Source organism: Arvicola amphibius, chromosome 7 (assembly GCF_903992535.2).
Source record: "Arvicola amphibius chromosome 7, mArvAmp1.2, whole genome shotgun sequence".
Taxonomy (NCBI): Eukaryota; Metazoa; Chordata; class Mammalia; order Rodentia; family Cricetidae; genus Arvicola; species Arvicola amphibius.
Window position 1 is genome coordinate 92,136,583 of NC_052053.1, and position 17,560 is coordinate 92,154,142.

At 48.9% G+C, this 17,560-nt stretch overlaps 1 protein-coding gene across 1 annotated transcript in view; it reads right to left on the bottom strand.

The window, feature by feature from the left end:
* Positions 1 to 4,878: 4,878 nt before the first annotated feature.
* The window catches only part of Lrrc74a (leucine rich repeat containing 74A), a 37,567-nt gene continuing 24,885 nt past the window's right edge, over positions 4,879 to 17,560 (bottom strand). Inside the window, exons 11-15 of the mRNA XM_038337848.1 lie at positions 15,121 to 15,267; positions 12,790 to 12,897; positions 11,870 to 11,952; positions 11,592 to 11,685; positions 4,879 to 5,006 (exon numbers count right to left, since the gene is read on the bottom strand). Coding sequence (XP_038193776.1) covers positions 11,673 to 11,685; positions 11,870 to 11,952; positions 12,790 to 12,897; positions 15,121 to 15,267 — 351 coding nt within the window. The 3' untranslated portion in view covers positions 4,879 to 5,006; positions 11,592 to 11,672. The remainder of the gene's footprint in view (positions 5,007 to 11,591; positions 11,686 to 11,869; positions 11,953 to 12,789; positions 12,898 to 15,120; positions 15,268 to 17,560) is intronic.

The window sequence follows — 17,560 nt, forward strand, 5'->3', positions numbered from 1 at the left end:
TGGAAGGCTTTACCTTCTCATGAACACTAGGGAAACTGAGGTAACGGAACCCCTAGGCCTTCTGATCCTTTGCAGAATCGCCCATTTCAGTTGGCCAGGGGAGGGGCTGACTCCACTGGGGATGAACTCTGGGACCAAGGGCCCTCAAGTGCTGACAGGTGCCAATCAGGGCTCTTGGCGGGAGTCTGGTAAAGGTGGAGTCCAGCCCTGTCTTCTGTTTCCTATTAGCGTCGTTTTTTTTCTGGGCAGAGCCAGGGAGCACTAGCGTCTGCAGGACCATGCTTGGTGTTTTGTTCATGCTGCCACCACGTGCTTGCTGGTTGCGACAAGCTGGTGCAGCAACTGTCTTTGGAGCTGTTCAGTCCCCTGAGCCATTGGGGAAGGCCGGGACCTAGGTTAGTGCTCAAACATTTCTTGGTTTAGGAGGTGGGCTGGTGCTGGCAGACAACTGGGCAAAGTCAGCGCTGAGAAGGGTGAGACCCTGTAGACAGATGGGCCAGCACTTGCTCTCATGGGCTGCGCTGGCCATGGCCAACTCCAAGACCCTGCTCTTGTAGGAGGAGGGCCCACTTGCTCGCCCTGGCCGCCCAGCTAGTTTAGCCCCGAAATAACCACACAGAAACTGTATTAATTAAATCACTGTTTGGCCCATTAGCGTTAGCTTCTTATTGGCTAATATCTTACATATTAATTTAACCCATTTCTAGTAATCTGTATATTGCCACATGGCAGTGGCTTACAGGGTAAAATTCCCAGCGTCTGTTTCTGGCAGTTCAAGGGCTTCTCTCTGACTTTGCTTTCTTCCTCCCAGAATTCAGTTCGGTCTTCCCCGCCTACCTAAGTTCTGCTCTGTCAACAGGCCAAGGCAGTTTTTTTTTTTTTATTAACCAATGAAAATCTGTAGGAGGAGGGCCCGCTTGTTTGTCCTGGCCACCCAGAACCAAAATAATCACACAGAAACTGTATTAATTAAAACACTGCTTGGCCCATCAGCTCTAGCTTCTTATTGGCTAACTCTTATATTAATTTGACCCATTTTTATTAATTTGTATATCGCCACATGGCAGTGGCTTACCGGCATCTTTCTCAGGCAGAGGATCCATTGTGTCTCCTGACTCCGCCCTTCTTTCTCCCAGCATTCGGTTCTGTCTTCCCTGCCTACCTAAGTGCTGTCCTATCAACAGGCAAAGGCAGTTTCTTTATTAACCAATGAAAGCAGCACATAGAAGGACCTCCTACACCATGCTCTCATTGCCTAGTCTAGTCCTCCAGGCCTGTCATTGGCACCTCTGCTTTTCCATTAGGGGGTGCTTAGTCAGGACGCCGGCAGTCACAAGAATGGGACTCAGATTAGCAATGGCTTGTCCCCACATCTACGAAGTGGTTCCTAGATGGTGTCTTCTAAGAATGTCCTTATGGGATGCTCAATCCTGCCACAAGGACATGTACTCAACTATGTCTATAGCAGCTTTGTTTGTCATAGCCAGAGCCTGGAAACAACCTAAATGCCCCTCGACCAAAGAATGGATAAGGAAAATGTGGTAGATTTACACAATGGGGTACTACACAGCAGAAAAAATAATGACAGCTTGAATTTTGCAGGAAAATGGATGGAGCTAGAAAATATTATTTTGAGTGAAGTAACCTAGACACCGAAAGACAATTATCACATGTCCTCACTCATAGGTGGTATTTATTTATAAATATTTATTTATTTATTTATTTATTTGTTATGCATACAATATTATTTTTTAAAAATATTTATTTATTTATTATTTATTATGTATATAATATTCTGTCTACGTGCATGACTGAAGAGGGTACTAGGCCTCATTACAGATGGTTGTGAGCCACCATGTGGTTGCTGGGAATTGAACTCAGGACCTTTGGAAGAGCAGGCAATGCTCTTAACCACTGAGCCATCTCTCTAGCCCCTTAGGTGGTTTTTAAACATAAAGCAAAGAAAGGCAGCCTACAAACCACAATCCCAGAGAACTTAGACAATAATGCGGACACTAAGAGAGACTTACAGAGATATAAACTACATGGGAAATAGAAAATAGAAAAAGACAAGATCTTCTGAGTAAATTGGGAGCATGGGGACCTTGGGGGAGGATTGAAGGGGGAGGGGAGAGACAGGGAAGGGAGCAGAGAAAAATGTAGAGCTCAATAAATATCAAAAAGAATGTCCTTATGATCATTTAACATGTGCCTCTTTAATTAAGACTTTGTGTTCCATGTTACTTACCAAGTATAGTGGCCATTTGAATATATAAATCTTTTTTTAAAAATATTTATTTATTATTTATACAATATTCTGTCTGTGTGTATGTCTGCAGGCCAGAAGAGGGCACCAGACCTCATTACAGATGGTTGTGAGCCACCATGTGGTTACTGGGAATTGAACTCAGGACCTTTGGAAGAGCAGGCAATGCTCTTAACCTCTGAGCCATTTCTCCAGCCCCGAATATATAAATCTTTAAAAAAAATAAAATAAAAAAGACTTATCTTAAGCCAGGCATGATGGTGCACACCTGTTAGCAGAGGCTGCTTGTTTCTCCTCAGCTGCCCAGACCCAAAATAATCACACAGAAACTGTATTAATTACAATACTGTTTGGTCAATAGCTTAAGCGTATTTCTAGCTAGCTCTTATATCTTAAATTAATCCATCTCTGTTAATCTGTGCATCACCATGAGGTCATTGCCTACTGGTAAGGTTTCCAGGCATCTGTCTCCTTCAGCGGCTACATGGCATCTCCCTGACTCTGCCTACTTTCTCCTCTATCTCTGCTTGGAATTCCTGACTTGCTTAATTCTCCCCCCCACCCCCCGCAGGCCAAAGCAGCTTTATAAAAGCAACACATATACAGGAGGATTTCCCACACCTCATGCCTTTGGTCCAGCACTTGGGAGGCAGAGGCAGGCGGATTGTGGGTTTGTAGCCTGGTCTACAGAGTGAGTTCAGGGACGGTCAGGGTTGCAGTCATAGTAAGACCTCGTCTCAGACAAACAAACAGAAGGATTTATTGTTGTGTGTGTGTCTGCATATATGTTTGTGGGTGCTGGTGGAGGCTGGAAGAGGTGTTGCACCCCCTGGAGCTGTAATTACAGGCTGTAATGAGATGCCCACTGCTGGGAACTGTGCTCCTGCCCCCTGAAATGATGACCTTTATCTCCCAATCTTCCTATGCCATCCTGAGAGCTGGAATTGCTACTATGGTCCACCACACACCACGATTTACGTGTTACTGGGATTAAAACCCAGGGCCTCAGGCATGCTAGGGAGACATTCCACCCATTGAGCTTCACCCCCAGAGTCTGCCTCTGTTTTTATTAGTTAATTAAAACATTATTCTTTTATTTTGAGATAAGAGTTGTTTTAAGATTTATTTATTACATATACAGTGTTCTGCCTGCATGTATGCCTGCAGGCCAGAAGAGGGTGCCAGATCTCATTTCAGATGATTGTGAGCCACCATGTGGTTGCTGGGATTTGAACTCAGAAATTCCTCCACTGGTTTTTTTTTTGTTTTTTTTTTTTTTTTGGTTTGGGTTTCTCTGTAGCTTTGGAGCCTGCCTGTCCTAGAACTCACTCTGTATAGAATAGGCTGTAGATCTGCCTGTCCCTGCCTCCCCAGTGCAGGGATTAAAGGCATGTGCCACCACACTTGAAGTATATTTACATTCACTATATGTCTGCCTGTTGCCTGCAGAGGCCAGAAGAGGGCTCCCTGGAACTGGAGTTACAGACAGTTGTAAGCCACCACGTGACTGTTAGAAGTCAAACCTGGGTCTTCTTCAAGAGCAGCCAGTGTTTTTAACTGCTGAGCCATCTCTTTTGCTCCCTCCCTCTTCTGAAGGATTTATCATCCTGAATTTTCACCAATCATTTCAAAATGGGGTTACTGCTGCATCACAGCATATTGGAGAAAGGCATTTTGAGACTCTTATCCCAAGTTCGAAATGGCAAGTAAGCAGAGTACCAACTGTGGGGCTAGGAAACAAGGATGCGGAAGCACTTAGAGCCATCCAAGAGGTAGGCTGATGTGGCAACCTCCCTTTGTGTGTGTGTGTGTGTGTGTGTGTGTGTGGTGGGGGGAAGCTTTCCGCACTTGTCTGTGGTGTGCCTACAGTTGTCTCCTCCACAGACAGGGAAAGACAATGCTGGCACAGTTTCTCTAGAGAGAAATTGTGGAGCCCGATGTCTTCTAGTCCCTATCTTGGCACCGCAGGCTCAGAAGGCAGACTGGTTTTGCCTCAGGAAGGATGGAACACTGCCCTAGACTCCCTTTCCTGCAACTGGGCACTCCTTGCTGGGAAACAAAACGGAGCAGCTGGGACTGGGGACCCTCACTACAGCAGGGGACACATTGGGGGCTCCCAAAGAAGCTCCTTGCGAGGCCCCAGGATTTGATGTTCATCACATTGTCAGCTTTTGCAGTTTCTCGCTGGCCCCAACTCTAAATAAACATCCATCCCCTAACATTGCATTTTTCAAAAAAGGGACTCTCTGAGTTGCCCAAGCTTGGTGCCCACAGGACCTGAACTATCCATGTTGAGAAGCTGCTCCCCAGGCAGGTCGAGGTTCTGACCTAGTTTGTCAATATGCTGTGTGCTGCTGTCGATGCCAATGACATGGCTGCTTTCCTTTCCTCCCTCCCTCCCTCCCTCCCTCCCTCCCTCCCTCCCTCCCTCCCTCCCTCCTCCCTCCTTTCCTCCCGTCTTTTCTTCCTTCCTTCCCATCCTTCCCCTGCCCCCGCTCTCATTCTCTTCTTCATTTATTTTTCTTTATAGCCATTAGGAATCTGATTTTCTTGAGCCAGCGGGGTTCTGTTTTCTTTCCTCTTCCCCCCCCCCCAAAAAAAATCTTAGCCCAAATGGAGGACTTGTAAGGTCAGAGCGTCGCCTGCTGGGCAAAGTAGAACACAACACGGAGAGGTGGCGTCTCAGCAGGACTCTCAGGGATGAGGCCAGTTCTTGCGGGCTTCTGTCTCTGACAGGCGCCTGTTTAAGTATGGAACACACAACCGATTCAGACATGAGCATGCTTTTGCGTGCACTCGTGTTTCTCGTTTGACTTGGGCTAACTCCGATGGATCTGCCGCAATTCTCATTGACCCTACTCACCCTCGACCCGTGTGTTTAAGGGCTCGATCCTCTGCAGGACAGCTACTTAAGACACCAGCTGCAAATGGGATCTCTAGGATGTCTGCATTTCTGACTGGCCATGTAAAAGTCTGAGGGTCCTGCTTCCCCTTTGCTGCAGGTACTGCACCAACAATTATAATTTCACCATAAAGGCTGCAGGCTGGGGCGGGTGGCTCGTTTGGTAAATGTGCATGCTACTCAAGCCTGAAAACCTGAATCTGGATCCCGGAAGCCCATGTAAAAGCCAGATAGGGTGGTCTGTGTCTGGACTCGTACCCCTCCCACGGTAAGATGGGAGGAAACAGGGACCTGATATCCAGAAGTATTCAGCCAAACCAGCAAACAGAATCTATACCCAACACCATGGAAGGTGACGACCCACACTTGAGGTTGTCCTCTGACCTCTACACGCACACTGTGACACGCACATATTCTGAAACATGCACATGTGTGCGTGGGTACACACACACACACACACACAGACTCATAAAGGACAACACTCCAGGAAGCCAAATGAAGGGGAACTTAGAGCAGGTTTTGAGGGCTGAGGCTTGGGAATCCCTCTTTGTGGAGTCCGGACACACCACCTCCTCCACAAAGACTCTTCACCATCAGGCACACCAGGAGCCAGGGGTTTCTGTAGTTTCATGAGGTGGACATGACCGACAGGAGGAGGTCAGAGGATTAAATTCTACCTCCAAGTCACCCTCCTGGGAGCGGGACATCTGAGTCTGGATTGGAAGGCCCAGCTGTAGTCTTGGTCTTTTTGGTGATCAGCTCCCATCCCAAAGCCATCTGAGGGTTGTGTGACTCATCCATTACCACGACAAAGACATTTCTTCTCAGGAAATTCCAAGGGTTTTGGCACTCTTGCCTAAGAACTACAGAAAAGACCAAACTATTGTTTTTAAGCTGGGAATAAGGGGCTTCTCCTCTAGCCTAGTCTGACTTCAATATGGCAAATGCATTCTTTCTTTTTCTTTTCTTTTTTTTTTAAAACTGTATCTGCACACATTTGTACAAGTAGGAATGTTGTGTATCAGGCATCTTAAACTCATAGCAGCCAGCCAGTTATCCTGGCATCGTCAAGCACTCTCAAAAGCCATGGTAAGACAAAGTTTTTTTTTAAAAAAAATCTCCCTGCCAGGCATGATGGCTCTGGTCTAAGAGCCTAGCCCTCAGGGGGCTAAGATAAGAGGATTGCAGAGAGCTTGGGGCCAGTCTGGGCTGCAGTGTGAGACCAGAGGTGGGGACATTGGGAGGGGGAGGGTGGGGAGCATGGGTGAGGTCCCTCTGAGGATCAAGCCACTATTCTTCCCTGTGTGGCGTGCTGGGCTGGGAGCCAGCTTCCACAGCTGCCCAGCCTTCCTCTCCCCCTGGAATGCGATGCCGGCTTCCTGAGAGCCTTTCCTTCATTTTGGTTCAAGGCTGCTGGTCAGAAGCCAGGGTCTTAGGACACAGGCTAGCTTTGCCAGCCATTGTTTTCTTTTGTTTAAAACCAAACAAATCCTGAGCCCCGACTTGGCAGGGCAGGCTTGGTTTCCTGAGGACACTGCAGCAGCCACCAGGACTGACTTTGGAGGCGGTGGCATGTGTACACGCTCTCTCACCCATTCCTAACCAGCATCAGGACAACTCAGCATCTCTGAGGAACAAGTCGGTTATGGTGCTTGCTTCTAGGATGGAAGCTTCTGAATCTGGAGTCGGCGCCTTCCCCAGGACTGAGGGTGGGGTTGGCATCCTGCTCTGTTGTGGGCTTGCGATGCCCACTGTCCCGCCATGTGAGCTAGCACTGTTTTTTTTTTTTTTTTTTTTTTTTGGTTTTTTCGAGACAGGGTTTCTCTGTGGCTTTGGAGCCTGTCCTGGAACTAGCTCTTGTAGACCAGGCTGTTCTCGAACTCACAGAGATCCGCCTGCCTCTGCCTCCCGAGTGCTGGGATTAATCCCTGTCATTCTTAAGACCCTGGGCTGTTGCCAGTCTTAGCCAAGGCTGGAGGTTAAAACTCCTCCAGAGTGTTTTTAAGATTCAGTACTGGGGTGCATTGAGAGCGCCCCGCCTGTGCCCTTTGGGTCCGGTGGTTCCCACTCCCCTCTCTCAGGAGTGGAATACCGCGCTGTAAGGAGGTTGAGACAGGGGTAAACAAGAAAGGGTTTTGTAATGAGCATGGAAACAGATTCCTCTGAATGAATAAATAAAGGGGAATCTGTAGTGTAGATAGAGCAGGAAATTTATAGAGTAAGAATGAATGCAACTTGATGTAATGTAAAAACATTTCTTTTTGTGTGTGGTGTGGAAAATTACTAAGGTGAAATATTAAGAGAACATTTGCCCACTTGAAGGTTGCCACACCCATCTGGCCCTGCCAGATGAGGGGGGCTGCACCCAGCAACCGTGGTAACGAAATAATTTTGCCACACAAGAGGGACCCCCACCCTTCTGTGGTCAGTCGATACTGATAACCCAGGACACCTGGTTATCAGAAGGATCAAACGAGGGGCAGCGTCAAACTAACTTAAAAGAGAGGGCTGAAGCAGGACGGTCATCTCACTTCTCACAATGGCTCTGGCATCAAACCTTCGTGGAAAGAGAAATCCTCCTAGCTTGCCTCCCGAAAAGCAGAAATATTAAATGTCTTGCCTAAACATTTAATGCTCTGTCTCCCGAGTACAGAGCTTCATCTCCCGAAAACAGACATTTAACGCCTTGCCTCCCAAATGCAAAGCCTCATTTCCTGAGAGTGGACATTGAAGGTCTGTCTCCCGAGAACAGACAAGATAGTCTGCCTTTCAGAATGCTTTGCCATCCGGAGAGCAAAGCTTCGTCTTCTGAGTAGATAGAACGCTTTGCCATCCCGAGAGCAGAGCTTCGTCTTCGAGAATGGTGAACTAAGAGCCTTGTCTCCCGAGACTTGGTCACCCGAAAAGCCGAGTCCAAGGCCCTACATTCTGAGACAGACTAGCACCAGGCCACAGACAACCCGATACCAGCCTGGAACGGGACATTGGAACCTTATCTCCCGAGCGCAGACTACGGGGTCAAGAGTCGATCTACGCTACCCAGCCCCCAGTGCGGACAAGAGCCCAGCCTGAAGAAATTCAAAAAGCCCTTTTTAAGTCAGGGAATACCAGGTCGTATGATGCTATTTCATGTGTGTATGAGATGTTAAGAGAAGAGCATAGACGTATTAATACATAGGTTTAGTGTGTGAAATGTTAAGAGATATCTTAAGAATAATTAATAAGATTAGGAAATGTTAATAGATAAGTTAAGGTTAAGAAGTGTTTTATAGATAAGTAATGGATAAGTTGTATTAAGGTTAAGAAGTGTTTTATGAATAAGTGATAAGTTAGATTAAGGTTATGAATTGGTTTTATGTATTAGGATTAATAGGATTAATAATTGTGATATTGAATTGCCTGTGTGTTGCCCATTACCAATCCCCCATGTCTATTAAGATTGTAAACCCCATTGATGCATTGGATATTGAAGTTGCTAGTAAAGAATCATTATAAAAACAATTCTCTTGCTTGGTCTGGTCACTCATCGCTCTCTGGGGAGAAGGGTACAGAGTCCTCATAGGTATTACTCGAAAAGAACCTGGAGCTGAAGTCCCCCAGCTCGTAACAGGTTTCATATACGTTATTCCATTTACTCTTCACAGGGCTCTATAGAAGAAAGGGGACTATTATCACCCCCATTTACAGATGAGAAAACTTAAGCCAGAAACATGGAACCCGCTGCTCAAGATCACGAAGGTAAAGCTAGGTAGATTTCAAACTGAGCATTGTAAAATGCCAGGATTTACATGGGTTGACCGTGTTATGGTGCTAACACACAAAGGTAACCACCCAGTGTCCTGCCACTTTAGTTCCCCCAGTGGGATAGCTGAGCCCCGTGGGAGTGGAGGTCCGGGGGTGGGGATCAGCAGGACTTAACCACTGAAGAGAATGGGATTCCTCTCACAAGCCGTTCCAGCCCGCACAATGTATTTCCCACTTTGCTGTCTTCAGAGCAATCCGTCTTAATCTGCCCCCTGGTGGTGAAAAGGTGCAAGGCAGCCTCAGAGGGACAGGGAAGGGTCAGGGTCCTGAAATCTCAGCGTTGTTCTTTGCTACCTGGGAGGTCGTGGACAGAATGCTGAACTCCTCCTAACTGGGAAACGAATTGAACGATGCTCATTCTACAGTCCCGGGAGGACACAGAGCTTGTTCTCAAAGCCCAGCTGGAGTATGGAACGAGGGATAAACCCAGACTTCTGTGTCCTAGGGTGCAACAGTCTCTGGTTTATCTCTTTCCCTGATGGCCTCTGCTATTCCTGCAGGGTCCTCCCGCTTAAGCCTACGGTTTACCAGTAGAGAAAGAGTTGCTGCAGCCCCTCCCCACCACCATGCTTCCGCCGGTTTGCTTGTCAGGCTGGGCTTGCTGGTGCTCCTGCAGTCCTACTTCAGTGGTGTTTCCTGCTATTTAGCCGGCTGGCTAGATAGGGGACTGGCTGTGGAACGCAACAGGGGCTAACTTTTCTTCCTTATTTCAGAAGTGCACGGTAGTTCTTAGTAACCCCGATCGACTGTGTGGGCACGGAGCCTTGGAGGGGTCGGCGCGGGTATGGACTCCTGGGTCCCTGGGGCTGATCAGGGTGGCTTCCAGGGGCAGACCCGTTCAAGATGTTGGAAGAAGTTTCTGGAAGACTCCAAGTTTAGGGAACGTCTCTAATGAGGACTTTTGAGGCTAACCTGACACCTAGTGGCTACAAATAGGAATGACGCCACCTTTGGGAGTTGCAAAAAACAATCCGGTTTTGGGGGAGGCCTCTTGGAATACTGGGGGAACGTTTGGGTTTGACCACCTGTCTCTCACTTACTTAAAGTGGAGTGTCAGGGTCAAGGGGTGACCTAGAGGGATGGAACTGGTCATAGGGGTAGATTTTAGCTGCCTAGAATCTCCATCATTCCTAGAAATCAGCCTGAAAGAAAATCAAATGCATAGTGATCTTTGCTCCCTTTTCAATTTTATGCAAAGGAGAACAGAAACAAACGGGAGCTTTAACTGATGCACAACCATCCCAATTTTCATTCTTTTTACACATTTGGATGTTTGTTTCATCCACACAGGGAGGGGCACTACTTGGAGGTGTGACCTTGTTGGAGTAGGTATGGTCTTGTTGGAGGAAGTGTGTCACTGTGGAGGTGAGCTTTGAGGTCTCATATATGCTCAAGCTACTGCCCAGGGTCTCAGACCACTTCCTGTTGCTTGCAAGATAGACTCTCAGCTGCTTTTCCAGCACCATCTCTGCCTGTATGATGCCATGTTGCACCATGAGGACAGTGGACTGAACTTTGAACTGTAAGTGAGCCACCCCAATGAAATGTTTTCCTTTGTAAGAGTTGCTGTGGTCATGGTGTCTCTTCACAGCAAAAGAAACCCTGACTAAGACACCAACCTACCTGAGCACTGTGTGTGTTCATAGCTCTTCCTTTCCCTCTTTTTACAAAATTCTTGCAACTTGCCTTTCTTTTCTCTTCTTTCCCCCTTTCTTCCTCCCCACTTTTTTGCATTCACATATGTGGGTGTAAGTATGTGTGTGACACAATACTTTTAACCCCTGAGCCACCTCTCTGGCCTCTTTAGTTTTTTGAGACTGGCCTTGGAGTCATTATGTAGGCTAAGCCACTCCCAAACTTAAGGCAATAAACTTTCTGTCTTGGCCTCCAGAGGGCTGGGATTGCATATAGGGGCGGCCACACCTGGCTTTGCCTGCCTCTTTTCTCAAGACTTAAACCCTTTTGTAGTATGTTTGTATGTGCGTGTGGGTTCATGCGTGCATGTGCGTGTGTACGCCCACTCCACAGCATGCATATGCAGGTCAGAGGACAACATCCAAGCATTTTCTCCTCTGTCATGGATTCCAGGATTGAATTAAGATAAACTGGTTTGGCCAGCAAGCGCCTTTGCCACCTGAGCCATTTTAAAACCTAACACAGAATGACGAGCTCTGGAACACACAGAGAAATCAGTTTCGTTGTTCCATTGGTCAGGCAAGACCGCGGAGGCTCCAAGGTCAAGTGACCGGGTCATGCTGTGATCAAGTTGGACTAGATGCCAAGTCTTTTGGTTTCTTATCCTAGGGTCCTTCTATGTGGCCCCACAAAGTTTCCTTCTAAAGGGCCCTTGTTTCTTCAGTGGCTCTCTCATGCGCACAACAAATGGCCAGAGATGGTTCAACAGTTAATGGCCCTTGCCAGAAGCCCGACAACCCAAATTTGCTCCCCAGAATCCATGTCATGGAAGTGGCGAACTTACTCCCACAAGATGTCCTGGACCTCTATAATAGAAACGTGGCATGCGTCTAACCATCTTGCTGGACCTAGCCGAAGCATGGCCCCGGTGATGCCTCCCTTGGTCTCTGGCATACTCCCCTCCCCAGTCTCTCCTGTCCTCACCTTGGAGGCCCAAACATTGTCCCTTTGTCACGTGGGCTGGCGTTCCTCAGGCACGGGTCCCAGTGTCTTGTTCCAGTCTTGCTATGTAAGGCAGCTGAGGAAAGGAAGGAAGGAGGACTTTGGGGGCCCGGTCGTGGGATCTGGGGCGGGGCCTCTGGTCCACTGTAAGCAGTGTCTGCTATCTCACGGAGCACAGATGGCTGGATCCCCGGGCTGATGCCCCTCCCACCAGGGCCCTTTGGCAAGGGGGGGGGCGGGGGAGGGGAGGCCATACTCACCTGAAGTCCACCATGCCCTTCTTCTCTTCCAGTTTCTTTAGGAGCTCCCTGACCTGGTACCGGTTGATGGGGACCTTGTTTTGCTGGGAAGGTGGGGGTAATGCGTTATGGATCCCTCTGCTCCTTCACACCCAGTGACACCCTCTCCCCCCCATAATGTCTCACTCTTGGGACCAGTGGTGGCATTTGAGGACTCAGAGGTGGCTGCACCTACCACAGGGAGGTACTGGAGGCAGTTGCTTTCCATGGCATGGCCTTGCCTCCAGAGTGACCTCCCCTGCTTCTGGAAAGTGACAAGGCTCAGGATCCGGGAGCAATGAGTGGCTTGCTGAGGGGGACAGAAGCTGTACTCTCCAGCATGAGAAGGTCATTCTTGCTCCTGGATACCTAATCCTGGCCAACCCTCTTGCTCTATGGGTCTGGGGACTAAGCATTCATCCCTGCCCGGCTCCCTAGACCCTTCTCCCAAGGCTTCCCCAGGATGCTGTCACAATTGATCCCCTTGTGCATACACTTCAGGGGACCTCCATTCCAATCACTATATTGCTAAGAGGGACCGCGGGGGGTCAGGTAAGCTGGGAAGGTGGAAGGCAGAGCGTGGGAGCTACAGGGAAATGGTCATTTCCCCCACTCCCACTTTTCGTCTTCCTAGGAGAAGAACACAGCACGCGGGGGGGGGGGGTCGGGGGGAGGCCCCTGAGATGACCGTGTGCGTCTGGGGTGAGGAGTGGCATCAGGCCACATGACAGATGTGGGTGGAGGGTTGAAGGAGGTGTTGCATTTCCCTCCAAGTCTAGATGGATGACAGCGGTGCCCTCAACCAACCTTAAGGGCGGTGTGAAATGCAAGCACATGCTTGCCTGTCTGCTCCGCTCCGCTCCCCCGCCCCCATTACCCAGAGTCTATGGGAATCAGCACACCTGTATTATGGCTTTCCGAAAGTCCCCCACAGGCATTATCATTGATCCCGCTGGATTCAAGCTCCTGAAGAACTCCACAGTTGAGATCTTCTGTTGGTCTGTGTAGTTCTGAGAGGAACAGGAGGTGCCAGGAGCAAGCACTTGCCTTTATTACGGCTACCACACCTCTCCCCTCAGCCCCCAAAGGGTGGGCCACACGCTTGGACCCAGAAATGCTTGGGGAGTCGGGGAAGGCAGCTCCAGCTTGAGGCATCTGTACTTTAAACACTGCTTTAGAGCAAGCACCAAGAGCAGACAGAGACGTGATAGCGCCCGTGTTTGTCTGGTTCCTGGTAGCCTCACCCCAACCTAAAAGAGGCCCCACTCACCCCATCCACTTCCTGACTTCACAGAGGGACACCAAAGCTGCTAAGAAGCCCCTAGTATCACAGAGGCACAGACGGCGCGACCAGATCTAAGTCTGGAGTTTGGCTTTGAAATGGCCTCTATTAACACTGGCCCAGTGGGTGCTTTGTGGCTGGTGGGTGGGGGTTTCCCTCAGCTGCTGCATGATTGGTTGGACAGGCTCTGGGCACACCTAGGGTTCTCACAGTTTCCCTACAGTGTACACATGGGGAACAGCCTTGCCAGGCACCTTTAAGGTAGCATTTCTGTTGGTAACCTCTCATGCCGCTCCCGGAGTCAGAAAGACCACCCGTTAGTTCTGGCGGGTTCATGCCACGTCCAGGGCTCCACAGTTCTCATGGCTCCCTATGCTGGATGGAATCCAACCCCAACTCAAGGTCTGAAGTCTGAGGATTTCAACCACTTCTAGCCCAGTTTTGGCTTTCCGGCTTCTTTCGGAGTCTGGCGTCCCAGGCTTCCTCAATTGGACTGACGTGGTTCTGTCTCCAGTGCCCCTGAAGGCTGCCTGCACTGTCAGTGTGCGAACCCTCCCTGCTCCGCTGGCAGAAACCCTCTTGCTAGAACCATCTTCCAGGCTCTGTATCACTCCAATTCTTCCCATTCATCCAGGACCTTCCCCAGCCCCACCTCTGCCAGGAAGTCCTTCTTTTCTCTTTGCCTCGTCCTGGGATGTCCTTACTTCAAATTCTGATGGAGCTTCTGTGACATTTTTTTGGTCATTACTGAGTCCATCCCATCTTTCTAAACACACGGTCGCCTCTTTCCAACTATAGTGTACACAGATGTCTTGTTTGGTCTGTACTTGAAGATTTTTTCCTACACTCTTTTTTTTCTTTATGGTGCTGTGGTTGAACCTGGAACCTCATGCACGTTAAACAAATGCACTAGCACTGATCTATATACTTAGCTAGCCTCCTTTTTACTTAGAATTTTGAGACAAGGTCTTGTTAAGTTGCCCAGGATGGCCTTGAACCCACTCTGTATGTAGCCCAGACTATTTTGTGTACTGTGATTGTAAGTCTGAATAACACTGAAGATACATTGGCATCTGGCTCAGAGTCCTCAGCTGCTGTTGACTCAACGCCCGCCCCCCCCCCCCCCCCCTCTGAGATAGGGTTTTTCTGTAGAGCCCTGGCTGTCCTGGAACTACTTACTCTAGACAAGAATGGCCTCAGATTCATAGATCCACCCGCCTCTGCCTCCAGAGCACTGGGATTAAAGGTGTGCGCCATCATCTCCTGGCCCATTTCTATATTCTTTTAAAACAAGGGGTGGAACCCTTGCTCTGCATCTGGCTGTCCTTGTAAAACCTCCCCCTGGTTCCATTGGAGTCACTTCTTCCTAAACAAACCTGATACCTTTTGCCTTCTTGAACTTTGCACATAATTTTCATTTAAGACCTTTTTAGATTTAGTTTTGAAAAGTGAGGAGCGGAGCGTATCAACCAGGGGCCAGAAGCCGCCTGAGGGGGGCATCCAGTCTCAGAAAGAAGATGCAAGCTCTGGGCGTTTGCTATGTCCGGGCGTAACTCTGAGCACCTCATAACTGCTGAGTTATAACATAACATCCTTCTCAACCACCCTTTTCATCTATTCCCATTTTGCAGGTGGAAAGACTGAGGCACTTAAGACCTCAATAACTTGCCTTTGGTGACACATTAGTAAAAGGCAGGTCCCAGGTAGCAGACTCCATCTTGTGCCTCCATCCCCTCTCCACCTTCCCCCCTCCACCATATCAGCTCTTCTTTGGGGTGAGAAGCAGTATCCAGTGACCCAATAACCTAGGGCAATGTTCCAGGTCTCCATGGAAAGGAACCTTATTAAAAAGGACCTATGGGCACTCAGACAGAACTAGTGCTGGGTGGGTGATTTGGGACCCATGTGGCAGCATTCCGCCAGGGTTCTCTGAGGCTCTAAGGGGGCTCACCTGGATCAGTTTCATGGGGTTGGTCCACAGAGAGGCGGTTTTCTTGCTGGAGAGACCCTGCAATCCCTTGTATATCACATCCAGCTGGGGGTGAATGGCACAGACCCCATCCAGGACTTTCACAAATTGCTCTGTTACCAGAATGTTCTGCAACAAGGAGAGAGGGGCCGTGGTGGAGATGCTGTCATTGTACCATGTGTCTGCTGCCCAGAGTACCCTTCCCTCCCACCCAAGCCAAGTTTAGGGGTGCTGGTCCTTTCTGGTTTGTTCTTCTGAACTGGTACGGGTTCTGGTGTTTTCTAGCTTGTGACTAACTTGGGTCCTGGGTTACTTTTTGAGGCAGAGTCTCACTCATTCTGTAATCTGATATAGCCTTGGATGTCACCCTAACTCTATCTCCCAAATGCTGGGATTATAATCACGTGATTATGGGGGATTATGGGGTGTGCCATTATGGGGTGCTAGGCAAGGAATCCCAGACTTTGAGCATGCTAGGCAAGTAGTCTACCAAATTTAGCTACATCCTCAGGGCTGCTCTGATGTTATGGAGCTTGTGATTTGATTGGTAAGTTTCCCAGGTTTAACTATTTATAGTCTTACTCTGCAGCCTGGACTGGCCTTGAACTTACTACGGAGCATGGGCTGGCTTTGAACTCATGGTGATCCTTCTGCCTTAGTCTTCTGAGCACTGGGATTCTAGGCATGTGTTAATCTGCCCACATCTAGGAGATTTTGATTAGACATTCTTTGTGTTTGGGTGGCTTGTTTGTCAGCTCTTCTCTGAGGCAGTTCTTTAAGTGCCTACACTTGATGAACAGAGATCAGAGACTGGTCTGTCCACATCCTTGAGAGTGTTGTTCTTCGGAGCAGGTACCCAGGATCCCTGGTGCCAACCATCCTGCTGTGGCTCACAGCGAACTACAAACTCCTCTTTTGGAAGAAGTCAGAGCTGGCTTCCAGGACATGGAGTGTGTGCTTTGGAAGAGCGATCCAGCCTGCTCTCTATCAGCTAGACGACCCTCATCTTTCTTCAAGTGTGGTTCTGAGCATCTTTCGTCTGTTCTTTTTTTTTATAATTTATTTTTATTTTATATGAATTGATGTTTCACCTTCATGTATGTCTGTGTGAGGGTGTTGGATCACCTGGGATTGGAGTCACAGACAGATATGAGCTGTCATATGGATGCTGGGAATTGAACCTGGGTCCTCTGAAAGAGTAGTCAGTGCTCTTAACCTCTGAGCCATCTCTCCAGCCCCCGTTTGCCTTTTCAAAGGCCTGAACTCACACTTAAGGGCTGAAGGCTTTTCAGATACTCTGGTCCTGGGAGCATCGATAGAGCAGGAATTCCAGTACATTTAGTCTTGGCATCATCATTGACAAGAGGGTAGGACCCTTGGTCCCCAGGGTGGCAGTGTGAGTAGTGATGGAATCTTTCAGAGGTGGAGCCTAGTGGGAGGAGACTGGGTCACTGGGGACACTGCCCTCCCAGGAACAGATGTCATGCTCAGGGGACCTGCTAGTTCAAGAAGGAAATGGACTGTCTCCTCTCCATGCAGCTTCCTTTCCGTCCCCTATGCAAGACCACGATGATGCCATCTGCTGTAAGGTAAGGTGATCAAGAGGGCCATCATTAGAGCTGGTGCCATGCTACTGGGTCATTCGGCCTCCAGAGATGTGAAGTAAATAGCAGTCCTTTATGGCATCTTGGCTTCAATCATTTCATCAGAGTTCCAGAAAAAGACTAACGGGATAACAGTCTATTGGCTCTGGCAGGCTCCTTTCCTGGCAGTTAGGTCATGGCTCACGGACCCCTGTGCCATCTAAGCCCTAAGCAATGCAGGTTCCCTCAAGTGTATCACGCCTGCAGGAGTTAGGTGAGCCAGTGGCTACGAAAGCTGAATATGGCGGAGTGGGTTGGGGCTGAGGGGTTTTGCATCCTGGTGCAGTGGAGGCTATGGTGAGAGTGTGGAGAGGTGGGGCCTCTGAGGAGAAAGACTCAGGAGCAGGAGGAGCAGGGAGGGGTGGGTGGCGGAGCAAAGAGAAAGAAGAGCATCAGCGGCTTCAGGTGGAGAAATGGTCAGCTTCGGATATTCCAACCATCATGGCTCAGATCGTGGCAAGCGTTTGGGGAATCTTACAAAACACCGTTGGGAAGAATAAGGGAAGAAAGGGACTCTTGTATAGCGCTAACCTTCACAGGACTAGAGGAGGAGGCGGGGCCCTGGCTGACTCCTAGGTGTTTCTCATGTGCTGTGGGTCCTGGGCAAATCACCTAATGACTCTGCTTCAGATTCCTTGTGGGTAAAGTGGGAAACGGGGGAAGGTATGTGCTATGGACTGAGTTCACACCCCTACCTTCATAGTTGGTTGTTTGATTTTTTGAGACAGGGTTTCTCTGTAGCTTTGGAGCCTGTCCTGGAACTTGCTTTGTGGACTAGG